The sequence below is a fragment of the Poecilia mexicana genome, unplaced genomic scaffold (genome assembly GCF_051168715.1).
Source record: "Poecilia mexicana isolate PSO_F unplaced genomic scaffold, ASM5116871v1 scaffold_15, whole genome shotgun sequence".
NCBI lineage: Eukaryota > Metazoa > Chordata > Actinopteri > Cyprinodontiformes > Poeciliidae > Poecilia > Poecilia mexicana.
Genome location: NW_028263384.1, coordinates 24,380,612 through 24,403,552, shown reverse-complemented (window position 1 = coordinate 24,403,552; position 22,941 = coordinate 24,380,612). Strand labels below are relative to the sequence as shown.

The 22,941-nt window shown below is 41.2% G+C and overlaps 1 protein-coding gene across 1 annotated transcript in view; it reads right to left on the bottom strand.

The window, feature by feature from the left end:
• The window catches only part of jag1b (jagged canonical Notch ligand 1b), a 36,651-nt gene extending 18,995 nt beyond the window's left edge, over positions 1-17,656 (bottom strand). The window contains exons 1-5 of the mRNA XM_014982088.2: positions 17,119-17,656; positions 16,655-16,960; positions 7,819-7,870; positions 3,268-3,525; positions 2,753-2,813 (exon numbers count right to left, since the gene is read on the bottom strand). Coding sequence (XP_014837574.1) covers positions 2,753-2,813; positions 3,268-3,525; positions 7,819-7,870; positions 16,655-16,960; positions 17,119-17,178 — 737 coding nt within the window. The 5' untranslated portion in view covers positions 17,179-17,656. The remainder of the gene's footprint in view (positions 1-2,752; positions 2,814-3,267; positions 3,526-7,818; positions 7,871-16,654; positions 16,961-17,118) is intronic.
• Between the last annotated feature and the right edge of the window lie 5,285 nt (positions 17,657-22,941).

Below are 22,941 nucleotides of genomic sequence, written 5' to 3'. Positions count from 1 at the left end.
CGTGACTGATTTGTCCGCGCTTTGGAGGTGGCGGAGCTGCGATACTGTTGCTGCTGTGGAGCCTATAGTGACAGGAAACAGCGTCCCCCTGGGGGAGCGGCGCACTGATTAGCCTAAAAAAAAAAAAAATAAACGGGTGGAAAGTAAAAATAAACATGGTGCTTAAGTAAACACCAGTCCACTGTGCGCTCTTGAAAATGGGCGAATCCTCTATCGGAAGGTTTCAGGCAGAAGCTCAAGTTACTTAGTACAGTGAATGTGACTGCCTGTAGCATGTTTTATTAGCAGTACAAAACCCCCTGTAGGTTCTGTGTGCAATTCCCTACAAAACAGACCTTGATTTAAAGGATAACAACATTTCTAAGCATTTCAAATCAATAACAAAAGTTTTAAGCTCAAAGGGATAAAGGCGAAATATCGCTCTATTCTGTCCAGCTTTCCCACTATCCGCTAAAAGTATTTTTCTTTCTCAGTTTAAATAAACCACAGACATGCCTGAACACGTCATAGAAAATGCACTCCTTTCAAATAGTTTTTCAGATCTCTCATAATGCAATTTCAGTTTTCTTCACTTAGTAAAAGGAATTTTGAAGTATTAGCACAGCCTGATAGCGGGTACCTGTGACACAATCCCATTCCCAATTCCAGCATCTTAAAGATCAAAGAAGAATAAAACGAACTCTGTTTAGCCTTCCGGCTTTCCGCTGAAAGTCTTGCTCTCCCTCGCCTTCTTGCAGCGCAAATAAATCACAAACATGTCTGGACATGTTTGAAAAAGACCTTCTAAGCATTTTATGACCATTTTAAATCCTCACTGATCAAATTTTTGACTCTTTATAACAGCATCCACACTGAGGAGTGTTGAGGATTGTTTTTTGTTTTCCGACTGGTCTGAGACGATCAGGCTGAATTCCGGCTAACAACTGATATGTTGATGCATCATCATGCAAGACATTTTCAGTCTCATCATTCCTGTGGTTTAACATCTTTTCGGAAACGACTTAAATGTTCTAACATTGAATACCTACAATGACGTCTGCATAATTCTGAATATTCTGTGTCATAGATCAGATCAGTTAAACAATGGAAATCATTTCGGTTCTTATTCTTTATCCAAATACAACAATACTATGAATCTCGTCATATTGGTCCATGCCTAAATGGGACATTTTGTTGGACCCTGCTACTGAATCTGCATCAGCAAATTCCTTCATAGTTTTCTAAGAGGACTGGGACTGAAATGAAAGAAAAAAGAAGAAAAAAAAAAACACCCTCAGGAATATCATCTGCTGAGGAACTGCAGACATTAAACTAGGAACAAGGAGGCTGCCCTTGCCTGAAACCAGTGTTGCTATGTACCGCTGTTATTAAACACACCACAACCGCCCCAGTGGTGGGAAACGGCTCACTGACTACAATAACAGAGGACCTAGCTTCGAGAGTTTAAACCCTGAGCTTTAAATATAGCCACACCTGTCAGAAGACTAAAGCGAGTCAACCTCTTGTTCTGCCAATACTTCAGGCTCCTACAAGAAATCTGATTCAGTCAAAAGCTTGGGAAACACAACAAAGCTGCAAAAAGCAAACACGATCATCCATTGGTGAGCGAGTTATGGCCAAATCAGACAGCTAAAGCAAGCAGTGAAATCCTGATCTGTGCAATGAGCTGATCACCAGGACCTCCTCCGGGACGAGGAGATATAACTGCGCCTCTGATACCCATCTGTGCTGGAGCTTTTCCTCTGGCTGTGTGAATAAATAGCATTAGAAGCCATTAGCTACACAAAAAAAAGGCTCATCCAAATGCTGAACCAGATTTGACTGATAACTTTTGCCACGTAAGCGGATCGATGTCACTTTTTAGCACTGAATTGTGGCTGTTTAGCATTATCTTGGCCCAGTCTAGCAGCTTCAATCCAAAACTCAGTTAAGGCCTTGGAAACTGTCCTGGAGCTCCCCTCACATCCCCCCCGCCCCCCCAAAAAAAAAAAAATGTATACACAGTGCCAAGATCTGATTGCAGTTGGTTGTCTTTGATTTTAGATAGCGGGTTTAGAGTAAAAGGAGCTGAATGCAAACACTTTCTAGATTTTTATTTGTAATGCATGCCTCCTAATTGTTCCACTTCCAAATTGCATTTTTTTGCTTTGAGCTGATAAACAACATCCATCCATCCATTTTCTTTACACCCTTGTCCCTTGGTGGGGTCAGGAGGGTTGCTGGTGCCTATCTCCAGCTATCGTTCCGGGTGGGAGGTGGGGTACGCCCTGGACAGGTCGCCAGTCTGTCGCAGGGCAACACAGTCACACTCACACCTAGGGGCAATTTGGAGAGGCCAATTAACCTGACAGTCATGTTTTTGGACTGTGGGAGGAAACCCACACATACACAGGGAGAACATGCAAGCTCCATGCAGAGAGACCGGGGCTGGGAATTGAACCCAGAACCTTCTTGCTGCAAGGCAACAGCTCTACCAACGGCGCCACTGTGCAGCCTGATAAACAACATGCAATCCCAATAAAATACAACGCAAAACATGAGAAAAGTGACAGAATGTGCAAAAATTCAAGTAAGATGAACACTTTTTCATGGCCCTGTACGTATTAAACTCTTGAAAAGCAGAACTTACAACAACCTCAATACTTATGAGCGAGATGGTATAAAAAGGGGCAATTTTATGAACATCCCAAATTAAAGGAGATCATTTTCATTTCAGGAGGATAAACTGAACATAGCAACTCGAGACACTTACTTGCATTCACCTGGCTCCTTACACGATCCATGTTCAGTGCTGCAGCCTTGTCGACAAATAGCTAGAAGAAGAAGACGATCATTTAAAAACATAACTAGATTTAAATTTAGCTTGATTTGGTTGCATTGTAATTATAGCAGTAAATGTAATTACTATGCTGCCTGTATGAATAAACACAGCTGCCAACACCCAGGATTATAGCACAGTAAAATGTCTAATCATTTTGCTGACTACTGTGCAGACTGATTTTTTTTGTTTGTTTTTTTTTTACTATGAAACATCGTTTTCTGCACAGACGGATAAACACAGATAAACTTGAAACGTCTACAGACGGAGAGAGATCTGAAAAAAGGCATTGTTGAATGAAACAGACAATGCATCAGCATGAATCACAGATCACACAGTCTGCGTGATGAAGTTTTTAAAGATTTGTTCATCAGCAGAAAAGCCTGAAGCTACGTCACCATTTTCCACCGCAGTGACGTGCTTAAGCCTGCCACCTCCGCTGGGCTTACCTGTGTTGCACTCAGGTCCAGACCAGCCTTCCAGGCAGGTCTTGTTTCCATTGTAGTCGCACGTGTAATGTCCGAAGAACTCGTCTCTGGGTCGGCAGAACTTGTTGCAGCCGAAGCCGTAGTAGTGCTCGTCGCAGCTGACCCGGATTTCGTACTCGAACTGAGCGACCGGGCCGTTGTGAATCAGTTTCTGCCACTGTGGGCTTGGGTTGATCATGCCCGAGTGAGAGGCTTTCTCTATCAGCTTCCCGTCGGAACCTACAACACATCGACATCGGCACAATGAGAACCCTTTTTCGCTGTTGTTCAGATGCTCGAGAGAACAGCTGTGCAGAGTGCAACGTCCGACATTGTGCTATTGGGTGTTGTTAAGTTGTTAAGTTCTCGACCATAAATTGGGAACCCGAAACTGCCTCAAAAATTTCTGACACAAATTGCAGAAGATCTCTGATATAGCAGATTATATGTAATTAAGGCAACTATGTGTGCTAGAAAGGAAGAAAAGTACAAGGAGGAAATGCAGGAAAAAAAAGGGAAAAGGATGCCTGTAATGAGCGCTTTAACTGCTTTTTTTTCTCACGCTCCCTGTCCAGCTCCCACTGGTTGGGTTTCTGATCCGGAGCTTTACAGCCCAGGGATAATACTGGTCTCTGATGCTGCTCTCTGCATCTGCTCAGGCGAGGACAGAACCACAGCCGCCATAAATTACAGTGCGAGGACACTGATGCCTCAGTCACTGCTGGGAGGCCTGCCAGCATGCCTTTGGGACTTTTTCCCCAGCCTCTTTCAGATGCATTTTTTTTTGTTAACAGAAAGTATTAAAATCAACACTTCCACACACTCTGTCTCTCCAATGTTGCTAGTTAACACAGGCCACTAAAAGTTTTATGTCACACCATTCCTACAGTTAAATTCCTATAATGAGAGCTCCAGGTGAGGGGAGCACAGACTAACAGTGTTGCCCCTTCCCCACGTGTTGCTGTACACTGCTGTTCAGCTCCCTCAAACACAGCCACACTTTGATTTTACTTATGAGAAAATTTCAACTGTCAGAATAAGCATTAAAGAGCTGGGCAATAGGTCAATTTAATAACATTTCTGTTATTGAAGATTTAATTCTGGGAAAATCTAGATTTTTTTTTAACCAATGCATTCTTGGGGTTTCCATATTTCTTATTTTAGAGTGATATCAGCCAACTAAGAACTATAGCATATTTACAGCTTTGATTTTTTTCAACTTTGAACTCGGGTTAACTGAGTTTTTATGATGCTGTGTATTTTTTAGGGGAAAGAACATCAATTAAAATCAGACATTGTATGAGAAACCTGGAGATTTTTAACCCGTATCACCCAGCACTACCTTATGACCTGATGTAAAACAGCATTCACCATTTCATAGCAAACAAAACGATGATACACATCTCCAAGTCTACGTGTGTTCCTTACAGAACAAAGACGCTTAACTTTCAGATTTCCAAAAGGGTGCCAACTTTTCTAAATCCTGGATGATCCATAACAAAGAGACTGAAACATCAAATTCACATTTGTCCTTGGCTCAGTTACCAATCCTGTGTTATTTGCTGCACATCCTCCTTTTCTCTCTCCACAGCCAGTAACTCATTACATCTCCGAATTTCACCATTCTACAAATTGGACACATTTTCTGTGCAACTCGATTCACTACTTAAGTGTTTTTCAGCTGTATGAAGCATAAAGTAAAGCTGCGCTGCCCCTTCCACGAGTTGCTGAGCACCGCCACTCAGCTGGCTGATAAACAAATGCTTCTTTCTGTGCATGAAAACAAATGTATCTACTTGGAGACTTGTTCATCAGGACAGTAAAGGTGTAAAAAAAAAACTAAACAAGTGCAACCAATCACTCTGATTTAGAAACAATTGGCAGTTCTAGTGGTTGTTTATTCTATATAATCACACTTAAAATGATAAGTTATGTTATAAAACATTAATAAAACTGTATTAAATCAATATTATAATCATTTCTGGAGCTGTGGGGATTTTTTTTTTTTTTTGCCGTTTTCTTTTAAGTCCAAGGTGATTAGATGGCTTATATTTTTGTTTTAAAACTGTACATGAATGCTGTGAGTATTTTACTCAAGATCATGATGAACTCAGAATCTTCTCAGACACAGAGAACGTTTTATGGGTTGACTGTGCCAGGAGTAATGAGCTTCACACAGAGAGCAAACACACTCGAACTGAGCAAACATACTGGGCCCAATCTCCAGACGCGACGCCGTCTGCTTACAAGCTCCACACATGAAATGCTACTCGTTCTGCCTCACATGCAGCACTCGACTCACTACCTGATGTCTAATCTTCCACCTGGGAGAGAATGAAAAAGATGTCAGTCATTATTTACTGTGGCTCACACGAGAGCAGAGGTGGGTGACCGCGAGGTGACTCGCTCCCTCTGTAGTGTGATGCAACGTCGAGTGTGTGCGCGCCGTTATTTATTCACCACGCTGCGGCGGTTGGCGGGTGGATTCTGAAATCGCAGTGCCCGGCAACATTTCGCAGCACCGTGGGATCCAGAGCGGAGCTGTGTGGCATTTCTCTACCGCCTGCTGGCCTGCGGTGTCAGGAGTAGCAGAGCCGCGCTACCTGCTGCCTGCCGCGGGGCCCGACATAAATCACGCCAGCTCCATAAAAATCATTCTGGCGCTGAATTCTTTTTTCAAGATTTCAACGTTACCTAAAAGCAACACCTGTTCTAACACTTTGGAGTGACGAAAGAATTGAAAACATGAGAATCACAGTAGATTAGGCATCGGTTTGTCATGAGACAGTTTGACAACCTTGATATGCCAGCTTCACATCAAATTTTAAACAAGCTATTATGTCTGTGGCTACTAAAACATGCTTATTACAGGTGCAACATATCTAATGTTTCCTCATTGGCATTTTGATCTTGAGAAACTTGGATGGTGAATTAATTTTTAAGTGCATATTGTTCAGAATGTTTTTCCTGCTGATGTTAGCCAGTTAATTAGTTGGTGATTCGTTCTGTCCAGGTAGCATGTCTAGTCTCCCCAACACCTGTTGTGCATATCTGCCAACTGTAGGCTTCACCAGAGCAATGGGTGGCACTCCTTTAGTTTCTACACCATGACTGACGAAGGTTTCTCCGAATTGTTTCTTTTTACTTAGTGAGCATCAACAGGTAAAGAAGCCCTGTTTCTCTGTGCTCCAGATAGAGAAGTACTTCCAGTACTTCCTAATTTAAATGTTTTTTCCCCAATTACAAAAAAAACAATTAAGAAAGAATTATGGCCAATTTTTAATGTCACATTTGAATTGCGATGCACCAATCAGATTAATTTTAGCATCTTAAATTAGTAAATGCCACATTTAGCATGGCTGGTATTACTAAATTAGAAATCTCTGAGCCTATTCGTCAGAAAACCGAGATGTTTAAAGTTACTCAGATTTAAAAAAGGATGTCAGTATTCACAGATTGGGTATGTGCCACAACTGACAAACACTAAGCTTAGCTCAAAAGAAAAAAACAGAGCAACACTATTGTAATAAATTCAGTCTGTTATTTTCATAAACTTTCATGCCCTTTCTCTGAATTTACTTTTAAACGCATCACAAACCCTGAAAATGGCTAGATTTGAGTCTTCATAAGATGCATTTCTAGTAACTCTGACTATTGGGATTCCTTAAAAGTCGTCATTTAAATTAAGAAAACTATCAAACTCAGCCAGACACATGAATGTAGCAGAGTTGTGAGCTGCCCTGCCAACCATAAAAAAGTTAAACCAACAGTGAGAGCGCATTCAGGGGGCTTTTCACACTAGTGTCCTAATGGTTCTCCGGGGAGCGGCAAATGCAGCAGAAAAGACCGAAACCTCGTCGAGTTCAGACAACACACTCCAGCTGAGGCCCTGCCCTCAATGCAGGTCACCACACCATGTCCAACCTGACCACCAGCCAGCAGGAGTCCCAACAGCAGCCAGTATTTAGATTTCTGCCTTGTGTTACCACCATGTTATTCCCACACTCGTGAGAAAAACGTGCAGAGTCTTTGAATGGCGCACAGAGTCCTTCCCAGTGAGCGCGCTACCAGCTCACCTGCACCAGCAGGAACTTTAATCTGCGAGAAGGCACGATTCAGAGGCCACGGACCCCTGTGTGGAGACTGCAGGCCGGGCTGCACGTTCTGGATGAACTCTTGTGTTTTATGCCTCAGTGATAGCGAGACAGCGTGACCCTGACCTCAGCTGGCAGCACCTGCCATCAGTCATCGGCCATATAAAAACATTTTTATAGGCCGGTGTGGGCAATGAGGCTCCCCTCCTCTGCCTCACCATCTCTTCTTCCTGCCCTCACAAGCACCTGTCAGCACACTTAAAAAGAAAAAAAAACAGCCTGTGGATCTTGAGGAAAAGGGCAGTGGGGTTTGGGAAGGATAAACTTCCTTCCCTGACCTTCAACATAATGTCTCCCAGGTGCTGCCACAAGGACGGCCAAAAGACAGTAAAGAGAAAATAGGGCAGGACGTAGATGTCAGATGGAAAGAAATACTCACCACCAGTTTCATTGTTAAAGTCCCAGGCCTCCACTATCAAAGTATAGGACCTCTGAGGAAGAAGGGAGACAGAGAGATAAGAAGTGTCAGTGAAAATCAACACAACAAAAAAATTAAATAAAAATAATCATTGGTAATAATTAGGACATGCATATTTATTTGCAAGTTTCAATTTGCTGGCCCCAACCCTATGCTATCCAAGTCTTTTCATTCACTGCTGGACCTGAATAATCACAAAAGTGAGTCTTGGATGTGGCAATACTGCCAACGTTTGGAGAACTTTCCCCGTTTCCCAAAGTCTTACCCGTCCTCCCAGTGACATTTCATCCCCCTCTTTTCTCTAGAATGGCTAATAAAGCCTCCACCAGAAAATTCTGTCAACTCACGACTGCTGATCTGATTAACAGATAAGCCTGAGGTGGTGCAGAGGTCTCCCTATGATTAGAAAGACAGACGTATGGGCCAATGGGCAAGCTGAGTGCTCACAAAACAGCAGAAAAACACCAGAGATCATCTAGAAGTTCATAGAAAAACATGCACATCCTCATTCTAAGGAAACGTTTCAATTTTATACTAATTTAAGTAACTTATGACAGAGATCTGAAGCTTTTCAAGTACCCAGCACAAGGCACAAAAAAGTCCAAGTCTGAAAGGCCCGTCTACATTTCAATTTTCCCAGAAACACGTTTTGTCCAGTCCAGGGTGGATCAAGCTCACACCGATATCGGTTTACACATTCACCCTAGCATGCACAACAGTGAGAGAACGAAAGCATCGGCAAAGTGAGAGAAAATGAAATCCACTTGTGGTGCTCGAGCATCCACTACTAGACATAAGTATCACTTGTTGTACTTGCACAGCTCCTTGCAGCGCCGCATGGAGGCATTTGAAAAATTCTGAAGTGCCAGTGAGTCCGTCTTCGCTGTGATGACTTCATGGTAAACAAACCTGCTCCAAAGGAAAACCCCTGCTCACTTTCCACACAAAGAAAGCAAGGAGCATGAGTCACTCCAGTGGATTTTTTTTTTCTCGCTTTGCCTTCACCTTGTTCTCAGGCATTCAACTTTCCATTTTACCAGGAGACATTTGTTTGATCCCTTGCCAGCATTTCCCTGCAATCAGGGCAACCATTATTTGAAATGCAACACTCATCAAAACTTTACAGTAAGTCCTGATTCATAACTGCTTGCAGTTGCTTAACACTGCACCGAGTCAGTGGTAACGTGATCCCTAATCATCCTCTACATTGTTGAAACCTGCAGCTAGTTATTCTAGCAGAACAAGAGTGTTCTGGCAAGTATCAAGTTAAAGCTTTGGTGTTCCCCACCTCCCTCCACAGTGTCCAACACCTAAAAACCCAGCACAGGAACTTTAGCTTTTTAGCGTGCTAGTTGCTGGCAGATTAAATTTCAAGCTTAAACAAGAGCACTCAAAAACATCATTACAAGCTATTTTACTGCATGACATTTTGAAACCTCTTTGGGCTAGGAATGACTAACAGAAATAACTCTCACGCATGTGACAGCCGCTCAATACAAGCGGTGATCTCATCCTAAAAATGGGAACTCTAATGCAATTTCACCAACCACACAAGGCATTTATTCATTAGGAATTCAAGTGTACTTTTTTGTAATTTAGCATTTGGGAAAACTGATTTCCACCCCAGTTTAGGTGTGGGTCGCTATGGCATTCTGACAGTGTGACAGCCTTAAGTTAAAATACCACAATTTCACAATATTTGCACTCAAATTTAAGACATAAATAAACAAAGGCATGGTAAACAGTCTTTTTGTTTGTTTTTAGCAAATCTTAGATCATTTTAAAAGTATCGTTGTTGAGAATAATGTTTTCCACTTCAGGTTAGAGGGCCATAATGTTTCATTTTTAACTACAAGAAAACATCTGCAGTTCATACTGCAGATGTTCATTTGATTTATGACATAACTTTCGTGAAACAGATGCTAACTTTAGTATTGCTAGCAGCTAACAGTTAGCTAGTCTTGATCTTCTTGCAGTGCGTGCAAATCATTTATCACAGTTTCTATTTTTACTGGGTGCCAGAAATACTACAACACAAAACCTACAACTGTCTCTGATGCTTCCAGCTTCCTCAATGCTAATGCAACCGACTAACACCGCAACTAGCTAGCTCAAACAATGCTAAATGTTAACAGTTAGCAGCCAATACATTCTATTGGTGCTAAACCAAAGCTGAATTTACAGAAAAAAACAATAAAAGGGAAATTTTCAATACTTTTTTGGCATCAAAAAAGGATTAAAATTAGATAACCATAAAATATTATATGGACTAAACATTTGTGAACTTTAAATTCTATACTTTTGTAGATACGTTAAAAGGCTATTTATGTTGTAGATGCTTCTGTATTTTCACAGGCATTTTATTAAGAAGAAATTTAAACCAAAAATAAAAAATAAAAAGGTAAAAAACAAAAATCAGAGCACAGTTTTAAACCTTGGAGAGTTACACTATGATACCAACGCCTATCTCAGTTGAATAATCCTTTAGCGATCTGTACATTCTGTTTTTTACATTGCAGAAGCATTTCCCTAACTGTTGTGCTACGAACAGCACTGGATCTCTGCCAAGAGAAAACATCAACAAACAATGAAACGTCATACTGCGTCAATGACTGGCAGGATGGAAACCCTACTCTCTACTATAAGCTGAAATACACAAAAAACTGGCACATTAAATTCACAGGGCGCCTCAGATCTTAATACCTTTAAGGCACCTTCACAAAAGACAAAAACACACCCAGATCTTACACGACTTGGGCTTGCCTTGACATGGAGGCCACTGAAGCACTTTAATCCCAACAAGGCTGATTATACATTAGTCTTAGCCCTAAAAATGATTAAAACAGTCTTTGATGTTACTTTGAATAAGCCTAACAGGTCACCATTTCAGACAGACAAAACTTGCAGAGAGTAAAACACAGCCCCACTCCTCATTCACTAACACTCCATAACTCCTCCGCTCTTATCAGCTTGAAACCGTCTTGCCACTGCCAGGTTCACTTTTCCCAGGCTTCCAGCTGACTCACCGCTTTTCTTTGAACTACAGAGAACACACTCCCTCTCTCCAACACACACATATAAACACACACACCCAAGTGCAGCAAGTGTGGCCATACGTCTTCTTATCTTTCCTGGCCGAGCAGGCACTGTCCTACAGACAACCAACACAGGCGATAAAGATCCTTCCAGTTCAAACCACACTCACTTGCCAAAGAACACAACTAAATCCTCTCAGTAGGGGAATTTTCTAACACACTCCCCCTGTCCTCCACTGTAAAAAATGAACCCATCTGATGTGCTATTACTAAGAAATATAACAAAGTAAGGAGACGCATGTGTCTTGGAAAAACAGGCAAAAGCTAAAGGTTGAAAATAAACTAAGGTCATCAATCTGCAGGACGGAAATGCAAACTCCTTTAGTTTGCACATGATGACTGTTTTTTGTGACTAGAAATATTTCCAAAGGAGGAGTTTTTTTTTGTAAGTGTGCCCTTCTTTAAGCCAGCTCACTGGCAGTGCACAGGCAACAGGCAGAGAAAGCTTAAGTCATCCTAGTAATCTTATTTTGGTAATGCGTAGTGGAAATGTTACCATTCTGAAACTTTCTGAATCTCAATACTGGTATTGAGATTTAGCTCGACTTTATATGAAGGCAACTGCTCATAAAAGAAAAACAGAAATGTTAGATCCGAGACAACATCTCTGTCTTCAATTAAAACAAAGGAAATGAAAATTTGTTAAGTTTATACGACATGGCTGCCTGTTTTATTACCACATCTTTTCCTAAACTGCCAAATTTGTCTTTGTAAGTGTGTATTTTTTTTTAAACGACATGGTCAGCAGTGCCCAGCAACAGCAGGAGAAAACTTCACTCACTCCGACATCTCTCTGAGAGGACTTCAACCATAAAACAAAGGATGGAAGGAAAAGTTTAATTGAATTTTATTTTTTTTAAATTCTAATACACCCTGTCAAAAAAGTATTCAGCACAAGCCTAACTTCAAGCGTAAGATATAAAAGAAGAGCTTAGTCTTGGTTGAAAAAGGTTGAAGATAAACAAGGATCCACAATCAGAATAAAGGAAATGCAAACAGAACAAGTCAAAGAGATCTTGACCCTTTGTATCAGATTTCTTCAGCAGCTCTAGCCAAAGAATGGCAAGATGGTCGATATAACACCTATGTGACAGTCCGAGATATAAAATGACAACTCTAATGTAGTCAAAATGAAGGCAAACAATGTAAATATCCCCGTCCCAACATGTCCCTGAGAAAATGCACCATCTAAATAACAGCTCAATAAATATTCCATGCAGTTGAGATACATCGGAATCTCAACTGCAAGGAATCTCACCTTTTGCCAACATAAACAAAGACACCACAAACAGACCTTTTTTCACAAGGCAAACAAGATCAAAACACGAACCCCCAGACAAGAGATGAAAGCCATGTTGTGCATTTAACTAAACAAGCTTAGGGAGAGCGAGGGATCGCTTTTTGGCACGGGTCAGCCTCCATTAACGGAAATGCAAACAAAGCGCAGGTTATCTCGATTAAATGTGCCTCAGAAAGCATGTGATGCCATGCTTCTGTGTAACTTCAAAACAAGTCTGATAAGCAGTGAAGCGTCAGAAGCCATTATGCAATGTCACAGCGAAAAGCACTGCAAGTACAAATTTTAAAAAGGTGGAAAAAAAAGAAAGCAGAACAGGGTGAGGTACAAGAGAGACATTCTTTTCCCTCTTTCACTCGACTAATCTGCATTTAACTGCCACATCAGAGAAGAGTACATAAAACAAACATGTCATTATTCCCACAGCAGCCAACAGCAATTATCCTTCAGGCTGAGCCGCCTATTGTTCTTCGACACACCTTCGTGTTTTCAGACCGCTTTGGCTCGTCAACAAAAATCAATCACAGGGATATTAACATGTCCCAGCTCAGAGTAACACTACAACACTGTGCATGAAGGGGAAGATGGGAGAAAAATTGAATTATGTCATCTGATTTAAATGGATTAGGTAGTTAAAGTACCAAAAAAAAACAAAAAAAAACAAAAAAAAAAAAAAAACAGTATGGAGTTCTCACGGTAGCAGAACTAAAAATAAGGCGATGGTATTTACAGAAGATCTAAAACAAAAATGTTATTTGTGCCACTACTTAAATAATAATACAGGAGCCTTCTTTCAATCAGCTGACCAGCAGTGCACAGCACAACATTTTTTGTTTTGAATATGATGCAAAATTCTACAATAGATTTTAGAGATGCATCAATCAGGGTAAATAGCGACTTGCAAAGTTTTATATATATATATATATAGTATTTTATGTTATTTTTACACCAGAATCCTAAAAGAATCTCAATTTAAGCTTCAATGCATATCTTCCTAAACATATGATTCTGATCTTTGGCCAATTAATTTATGTAGTAGGGCAGCTTTTTGTCTTTAGGACCTTAGCCCAAGTATAACAAGCTGGTACTGACTAGTTACCTAATTAAGCTACCGATTCTAGTTGAGGAAAATGCAGTTTGGGGTTTGCCAGCTGTAGCTTAAAACTACACCTGAATAGGAATGATAAATCTTTTGTTTCTACACCATGATTTTCTGTGTTTTTGCAACTGCAATATTTTCAAGCAGCCATATTTGTCTTTCTTGTAAGTCTAGGAGCCTTCTTTCAATCAGCTGACCACCAGTGCACAGCAACTAGTGCAGAAAAGGTGGGTCACTCATGAAATTGCTCTAATTTTTCCTTAAAGAAATGACTTCAAGGTATAGAAAAGATTTAACAGAAAGTCTTAAGCAATGTGAAACCACACATTTTTTCCAACTTTGCTACTTCTCGATACGAGTTCTGGCCCAACATGAAGACAAATCAAAATCCAACCTGTGATGTCTTTACTGAATTACTGACTTTCAAACAAAAGATAAATGTAAAAATTCTTCTCACTTTTTCCTAGGTGATCAAATATGCTGATGAAGCCAGAGAGATGTGGTCTTCCATCATTGCTGAGTCTACGACAACTGTTTCCTGTTGCTTGCCCTGCACTGGCTTTACAGCTGCGCTACCTCCATTATGTTCTGTAATCCTCACTGTAGTCACAGAGGGCACCCTATTGTCTCTACTTGATACACCGTGAGGGCCAGTGGAGCTGGGACCTCACTTCTCTTGTGGAATAAAAGCCCCAAGCAGACACCCTGAACCCAACACAAGTCTCCGAAACAGCGGTTCGTTTGTGTTAAAGAGGTCCAGCCAACATCGTCCAGTTCAACTGGACGCCTGGTTCTTGCCCTACCTGATCTGAGGACATGTGTGCAGCCTCATTAAGTGCAGCAGTTACCGTGGGTGGCAAGGTTAAAGCGATGAAATGCCTGCGGTCCAACCGAGCGTGATTTAAACAAAGCCCTCGGTCTGGACAAGAGGCCAACTTCATGCAGCTCACAAGAGAGGATGAAGGGACGAAGAGGGGTGGGGGAGAGGGCTTCATGAACTCTCAGGACCCAACAAGCCCAATTGCACCACACTGCCATCTGTCCACAACAGCCAATCAACTGATGAAAAGGACAAAGAGTGATATCATACCTAACCTGACAATTGTTAGTGTGCACTGGAGTAAAGCTCTTGAAGTGAAGGATGAGAGAATCTGGTCTTTACTAATTCAAGGGCTGTCTGCGCCAAAGCCCTTTGCATTGGAACAGTGCCCCAAACAATCCAGATGTTCTTATTTCATTGTATGGCAAGAAAATGTTTTTTTTGTTTGTTTTTTTTTAGTATGCATGAAACTGAAAGAGTACAACCAAGAGCCCTCAAACTTTACAAGGCACCAAGTTTGTTGTCCATCTCTGCTCTAGTGCTGTTGCAAGGGTTCACGCAGACTTAATGCTGCCAGAATGGGAACGTAAACAGAAACCTTTGTTGTTTAAAAAAAATATGCAAGACGCCAGGCTCCAAGTAGAGCACAAATAAAAAGCACAAAGCATCAAATTCCCACAAGCCAACACAAACGTCCTTTTCTTTTTTTTTGACATGAACTGATAGGATCTGCCTCATATATCAGAGACAAAAACCGGTCATGATTGATGGAAACAACAAATCAGCGTGAATAATGCAAGATATTACAAGAAGAACTTCCATCACGATTGAGGTAAAAATAGCCTTGATGTAATTGGACACACACACATACCAGCAGACTGTGCCTTTCAGCTATCGGGCACAGTGGAGGAGTTTGTGGGCCAAGCTCTGGGGCCAGTCAGTCTGTGCACGGTCCCTTTTTTTTTTTTTTCACTTCATGGAAATGTGTTCCAGCATGGCAAATCATCTCTCTCACAAAGCTCCAGCACTCCCGCTTGTCAGGGTCGTTTATTTACCAAAAGAAGACGAGATGTGTGACCCAAAGAAACCAGAAAGTTTTCTCTTTTCTTTCTACTCTGGAGTTGCTGCAACTTGAGAAGCAACCAGAGGAGGCAGAGGAGAGGAAATCTGTGATTTAAACCGTTTCATGTCAACTGTTATCTGTTAAGATTATGCAAACAGGATCAAATAAAGTAAAGATTGCACCAATAGGGGTTCCCTAACAGATAATTGTTTTTTTTTTGTAATCTAAGGAGTATGATGTGTAGTGGAGAAAAAAAAAGTGTTGCAGGTTTTCTGATAGAGGTAGTTTTGCATCCAACATAAACTGAAGGGATTTCGAGATTTTTTTCTGACATGTATCTGAACAGTACATGCCATCAGTCAATGTGTAAAGCATGGTTTCAATAAATCTAATGAATAAAAAAAATGCTCACGTTTACACTATCCGACACCAGATCAAAGCTGATTGCAGAAATATTGTACGACTTTTGTGCATCTCTATTTCAACGACTGCTTTTAACACTGTCACACACAAAGCAAGACACAGGAATGAAATAACTGGAGACACTTTCATCTTTACTCAAACTGATAGGTGCCAGATGGCTATAATTAACTCCAAATCATAATTTCGAATTAGCAACCAAGTTTCACCCCAAGTCAAATTCCAAGTTTAACAATATGCAAAGTACTTTAACACCCTAACCCAATTATGATGGACAGGTCTAGGCCTGGTGGACTAAAATACCTGCACATTGTAAATTAGTGCACACAATCTGGGGACCAGGGTCAGGGGGTGTCAAAAAAAAGAAGGATTCCAAAAGGAAACTTTTCCTTTGTTTGTTGCCTTTTCTATCCACTTTTTAAAGGGGGAGGGGGACGTTAAAGTCAGAGTCGATCCACGTCTGAATGAGGCCCGGAGCAAATTTAATTTGGGACCCCACAAGTCACCACAGCAGCACAGACTTTCTGTTTATATTGTCCATGCTTAATTTTTCTAACATCTTTTTTTATCTTGTTTTTGCATTTTATATGTCTTATTTGATTTTGCATTACCAAGCAACAATGAGGAAAAAAAGACTAACCATGGATGTATTTACAAGTAGTTTAAGTCTGCATTAAAGTTTTTTTTTTTTTCCAACGAGTATAATGTTTTGGTGTTTTTATTAGAATTTTGTCTTTCATACATAAAATGTGTTTACTTCTGGTAGGTTTTCAAACTTGTCGTCTGTAAATTCAAACTTTCCTGGGCTTCCCAGGAAAGAAGGAGACACATAAAAAGTCACAAAGTTTTCATATGTTTCGTCCCGGCCCCAGTGAAGGTGATGTAAGGACATACATCTGCCTTCCGAACACCTATTTTCACTTCTCTATACGTTTTATTTGGGGATGGAAATCAGGAAATGTTTTTTTTTTTTTTTTTTATGATTATTTAAGCCTCCACTCACCGGCCAGGCAAAGCTGAAGGGCAAAACTATCCTGGATTTGTCATTCCTGACAGGACTCCTGAAAGAAAACGTATTCCCTCCGAGGACAGGCGTAGATCCCATTCCGAAGCTGCAGGGCCCCGCAGCGGAAACCCTGGACTGGTATTCCTTCAGACAAACTTTGAAAAACGTGTCGCACTCGCTCCGTGCGCACTTTCGATCCGCCGCGCTCCGTGCGCCATCGCAACACATGCCGTTGGGCAACTCTCCGTTCGCGTTGTGCATCGACAAGATCTGCAGCTCGAATTGTCCGGATCCCTGCGACACCTGTTGGGAGACAGAAGAGTGGTTATTCAGCGTGCAGACCCGAACCTCTCCTGGAAGCACGGCTGCATGTCGAGCTAGCACACAGAACACAGCGGTGCATCCACTCAGCCGAACCGAGTGACCTTTCCCGCTGCTCCCCGACCAACAGATCCACATACCTCCACAAGAAAGCAGAGCAGGAAGAAGGCAGCAACCGCGGAGCTGCGTCTCAAAATCATGCCTGCTGTTTGCCACTCGTTTGTACTAGTCGTCCGGCCGACCCACGGCACCAGAGCTCTCCTCTGGTTTGAACATGCACGAATGGGGGGGAAACAGCAGTTTGCTTAGCGGAGCACAGGTTCCAGATTCATAGAAGAGCTGTGGTTTCTTTCCTGGTAGGTCCGTCAAACACTCCGGAGCGTCTGCTCTTCGTCTCCACTTGTTGCTGAGGAAAGTTTACGCAGAAGCCATGCGGCGGCCGATCCCACTGCAGACTGACTCACTGACTGCTGGTCCGAGTCTGAGCCCTAGCTACACAAGTTCAGCGAAGGGGAGTTGCCTCCATAATAATGAGGCAAGCTAGCACACAGCACCGCCCCTCAACCTTAAAGCTGCTTCTCACACTTTTCTGTAAAAAAACAGCACAATCACTTTAGATGCAGTTACCGCCTACAGAACAATATACAACCTCGCTGTTTAGCAAATTCGCTGTAAACGGTTTTAATCGAGATAAAACCCAGCCTCCCCGAGCTTCCACAGGTACGTGCCTCTGGTGGTGACATCACATGGGGCTGAGCAGGGCTGCAAACTTTTGATTGGGGCTTGAAGCACGATCAGGGTGCAGGTGGCGGTGGTGGTGCTTGACTGGGAGGCAATTATATATGTATAAAAACTGATGTTTATACTTTTTTTTTTTTAAAGAGAAAAAAATATGCTTTCACCAAATTATTTTGTGTAGAGAACAACTGAAAATGTGATTTGAACAGTGATTTTAGTAGATGTTAAGCAAACCAGTCAAAGTCTATTCTTAAAAAAATTATATTTTCTAGTATTTAACTTAACTTTGTAAGCTATTACCTCAATAAATTGGATTGACATTGTATTTTCAATAACAATCAATGAAGTTTTTTAAAGATTAGCTAAACCCAAAATCAACATTTCATTTGCAGATTAACTGCACTTTAAAGGTGCTGTGCAAATAGTGACGTTTTCATATAATTTCGTTTTTGATGTTTTTGGGTTAGAAGTTGAATCTTCCTGTTGGTAACAAACGGTACAACTTGGTCGATGTCTTCGTCACAACCCTGCATCAGGTATAAAACCGTCTCACACAGACATAGCAAGTCAGGAGTTGGAATTGTAGGCATTAATTGATAACATTTTCAGGTTAGCATTTTATTACCTATTAGTTAGAATAGTCTTTTAATTTAATTAGCATTGTGCTAGCTACAGGACTCGCTGAGTCAGCGCCTTGAGCTTGAGCTGATTAGGTTTAAACCTGCTGGACTCCACAAAGCCTTCCTTCACCTCTGGTGATGACGGATAGAAATTCTTTACCTTAAAAGACCCATCTGTGGCGAAACTACCAGCGTTGCGCTGGTCACTCTTCATGTTTCAAGCTAGCTGTCACTTTCCCTCTCCTTGACCACACCCCTGTTTAACTCCCTCTGCTCCTCCTCCCCACACTTGGCCACGCCCCTCGGTGTCTCTTAGCACTGCCCACTTTGGTGGAATTTCCCGAAATATGTCCGGGGCTTATGCTTTTACATCGGGTTTAGTTCCACATTATAAGAAACATGTAAAGAACTATTACATCTATGCGAAATAAAATTTCAGCTTTAATACCCAATTGCATTGTAAAGCATTATTTTTACGTTGCTAACATTCTACTCACTGTGGAACTGACATGTAAACGAAGCAACAAAAAATTGTTGGGTTGTATCAGACTGACGACTTTATTCCAGGTGTTCCCTAAGTCATGCCTCGCTGGGTAGTAAACCATATTGCCGCTATTAAATCCGCCACTAACATAAAGAGACTTATGGCCCTTTTCCACTAGCACCTCTAAAGCGTGGCTCGACTCGGCTCATTTACACAGTTCTGGTGGTTTTCCATTACAAGTCTAGTGAGTGTGGTCGACTTATTGGTCGACCTCAGAGTCCAAAACGTAGAGCAGCGAGATGTGTATGTTGCACAAACGCAACAGTGGAGGATATGGAGGATATGTTGAGCAGCCTGCTCAGTCTGGGGCTTTTTGTTTGACTCAAAAAAGAAAAGAACCAGAGAAGTCTGTGGGAAGGGAAGTAAAGTAGAGTGAGAGTCACTTTTGTGACGCAACACCCTAGCCAAGCAGTGACCGACACTCTTCTGATGTCACATTTTAAGCTCCACTTTGCACACTTAGAACCCCAGAAAAAAAAATAAACAAATCTAAAAAGAGAGACTAGCACTCTCTTTTTAGAGTGCTACTCTAAAAAGCACTCTAAAAAGGGTGCTTTTTACTCTTTTTAGAAAACCACTAGTATTGTGGCTTTCCACAATACTAGTGGAAAACCCTTATAAATCATCTAGAACTTTTGGAAAAGGGCCATCATGAAGCATTAGAATTGTCTCAAAAATTGAATCTTGGAATAACGACGGTCCCAAAAGACTGGGCCATAGTCGTAAGTCAGAAAAACACTTCTCTATTTAAACTTTTCCCAACTCACTTTACAATGTAGCTTTTACAAATATCAGATAATCAGCTCGATCCTTGTGTCTTTTGTGATATCAAACCAAAAATAAAAATCAGAACTGAATGACTTTTTTCTTTTTGCCACAGTCTACTTTTTTTTTTTTTTTTTTTTTTTTTTGTGAAATCTTGCAGTGGAAATCCATATTTAATTAACAAACTGTGTTTGTGTTTCCACGAATGATAAAAAATACACACCTGCATGGTAGCTGTAAGAGTTTCTAGCATCACGGTGCTGGCACAATAAAATGTGAAGACTCATATGACCCGAAGTCATATTGACGTGCATAAATCTCCACAGCCACAAGTCTAAACAAAAATGAAATGTATTTTTCAAGCATGCCTCAGTTCTTACTGCATCTACCTCTTATTCTATTGGACTTAACCACAGCTTTTCCAGTAATTTTTACTTCGGAAAGATTTATGTCCGCCTGAAAGGTGGACAAATCCGATGTTAGCTTTCACACTCTGATTAGTAAAGGCAGCTTGCTAAATCATGTGGAGTGAAAGGAAAGCTTGCATCAAGGCCAGCAGTGAGCCAAGGACAAATACTGAAAGCATGGTATTTTTAGGCAAGCCTTGGAAGAAGATTGCGAAATTCTACTGTTGAAACATCTTAAACATCTGCAAATTTTAAGCATATTCTTCCTGCTAAAAATGCTTTGATTCTTGGAATGTCAACAATGTCAAGAGCACACATTGTAAATCAGTTGCTAATCAGAATATACAGTGCCTTGGAAAAGTATTTGTACTTGAACTTTTTCATATTTTTTTACGTTACAAAGGCAACTCCGAATGCAGTTATTGGGGTTTATTCTATGAAACCAAACAGCCGAGCATCGTCGTGAAGTAAAAAGAAAAATAATACATGGTCTTAAACATTTCTCTACAAATAAAAATCTGAAAATATTGTACACAGATGCCTTTATTTTGATAGCTTCAGAAATTCTCTAAATAGTAAACAGATTCAATCTGTGTGTAATTTAACCTCAGAATAAATCCAACTGTTCCGTGAGGGCTTCAGAGGTCTGTAAGAGTCGACAAACAGCATCATGAAGACCAATTTAAATTAGTTAGAAGCCATAAAACAACATGCCAAGCTCCTAGCATCTCACAGAGCTCTGTTCAATGAATCATCTGACAATATAGAGCACAACAGCCTACTAAAGCATGAATGTTCACCTAAGCTGACCAAAGAGAGCATAAAAGCAGCCAAGATGGCTGTGATAACTCTGGAGGAGCTGCAAAGACCAACAGGTAAATACAATAAAAGCATTACGCTTTACAAATTTGATGGAAGAGCAGCAAGAGGAAAGAGATTCTTAAAAATAAAAAATGATAAGTCACACTGCAAGTATACAGAAAATGTTGGTTTGGTGAGCTGAAACTAAAAATATATTTGATCTAAATGTGGCTAAAACCTGACACCCTAAACACACCGCATCCACTGTGGAAAATGGTGGTGGCAGCATCATGCTGTGGAGTTGCATTGTTTCAGCAGAGCCAGGGAAGGTGGTTAGAGTTGAAGTGAATATGGATGGAGCTACATGCACAACAATACTGGAAGAAAACCTGATTTAGATCAAGGCATGTTAATGTGTTAGAATGGCCTAGTAAGTTCAGAGCTTAATCCGTTTTAGAACATGTGGCAACTGAATCCAAAAATAAGTCTTTTAAATATTTTACGTGTAAAATGTACAAAACATGCTTCATTTTCCTTCCTTTTCACAGCATGATCTTGTGAATATATCGACGAGTCATGGTAAGGCCCAACATCCGCAGGATGGATGTCCGTCTAAATGAAACTCCTGCTGACCAGATTAACAGATTTAACATTCGTTTTATTTCCATGTGATCACAGAAATATTCCTGTTGGTGTCAAAGGGTAACTGTGACCAGGTGTCTCTCTTCTAGAAAGTAATCTGTGAACTAGATCAGTGGCCAGCACTGTGCACTCACCCACCCACACACACATTTATATGAGGGGTGGGAAACCCCCTCTGCCCCTGTCGTTAGTGATTTGTGCGAACCAATTACACAGGTCACTCAAAGGGTCACAATCAAAGAAGCACCGTTGGAAACCGTGGTATTACATAGTGAGGAGCGAATCAATCAGTAACTATGTAATGCTTCACCATCCCACTTTATAGCTGTTTATGAGGGTGTTGTGCTGTGTAGATGTATGTGCTTGCACTAGATGAGCTGAAAGGTATTATTTGTTTTGTAGTTTTTCTATAAGACTGTACGACCTCTCCGTGTTTTCACCCTAACAGTAAAGCAGCAGGGTTTATCTTATCTGCAGAAGCATCAGCGACTTAGGGATGCTCACCCGGAAGCCAGGGGTTGGGTTTTCATCTTATGCACAAGCCGTGATACAACATGTATTCTGTCACAAGGAGGGAGAGTATCTAGGTGTTACTTCCACGCTCTTAAATCACTGCTGTCAATATTCAAATGTCGCGTTTCCTGTGGTTGAACTTCAAGATGAAAGATACCACTTCCTTGCCTCAGCCACTGAGCTGATAGACATCTCAGGTTACAGGGCTCATTGAAATGCTCTCTTTGGGTAATTAGGGTTAATTGGAAAAGTTTTTAACCCTTGGGTAAGTTTCTTTTTCCTCTCTCTTTCACTCATTCCCCTTGATGGGAAAAGCTGAAATTGAGTCTAGACGCTATGGACAGTTTGGGGAGGGGGTTGTGTCAGAAATCGGCCTTCATTGCCCCCACGACCTGCCCAGAGGTGATGCTGCTATGGAGGATGATGGGGGAGGGGGAGAACTGCGGTGAGAGGAGGGGGGAAATGTATACAGACTATACAGTGCTTAGCAAGACTTTTTCTCCTTTTGTCACATTATGCAACTCTAAACTTTGATGTATTTTAATGGCCTTTTATTTGGAAGACCAAATGTCTGCGGGTCTTCCAAATGGTTGTTCTTCTGCTGGTAGGTGTCAACTCTTTGACATCTTTTAACAGGATTCCTCCCAGCATTTTCCTCTATTAATCTCCATCTGCCTACCTATCAACTCTGACCAGCTTCCCTACTGTAGAAACACACACTTATACCAGTTGTTTGAATTATACCTATTAACATCTGCAATTTCTAGTGGTGCAATTTGTAGCCCCATTGCAGCAAGGAGGTCCTAGGTTCCAAGTCCAGGATGGGCTTTTTTTTCTTTGAGTTACCATATTTCCTGCATGCATGGTGGGTTGTCTCTGGGTACTCCAGTTTCCTCCTACAATCCAAAAACACTTCTGTTTGATCATTAGTCT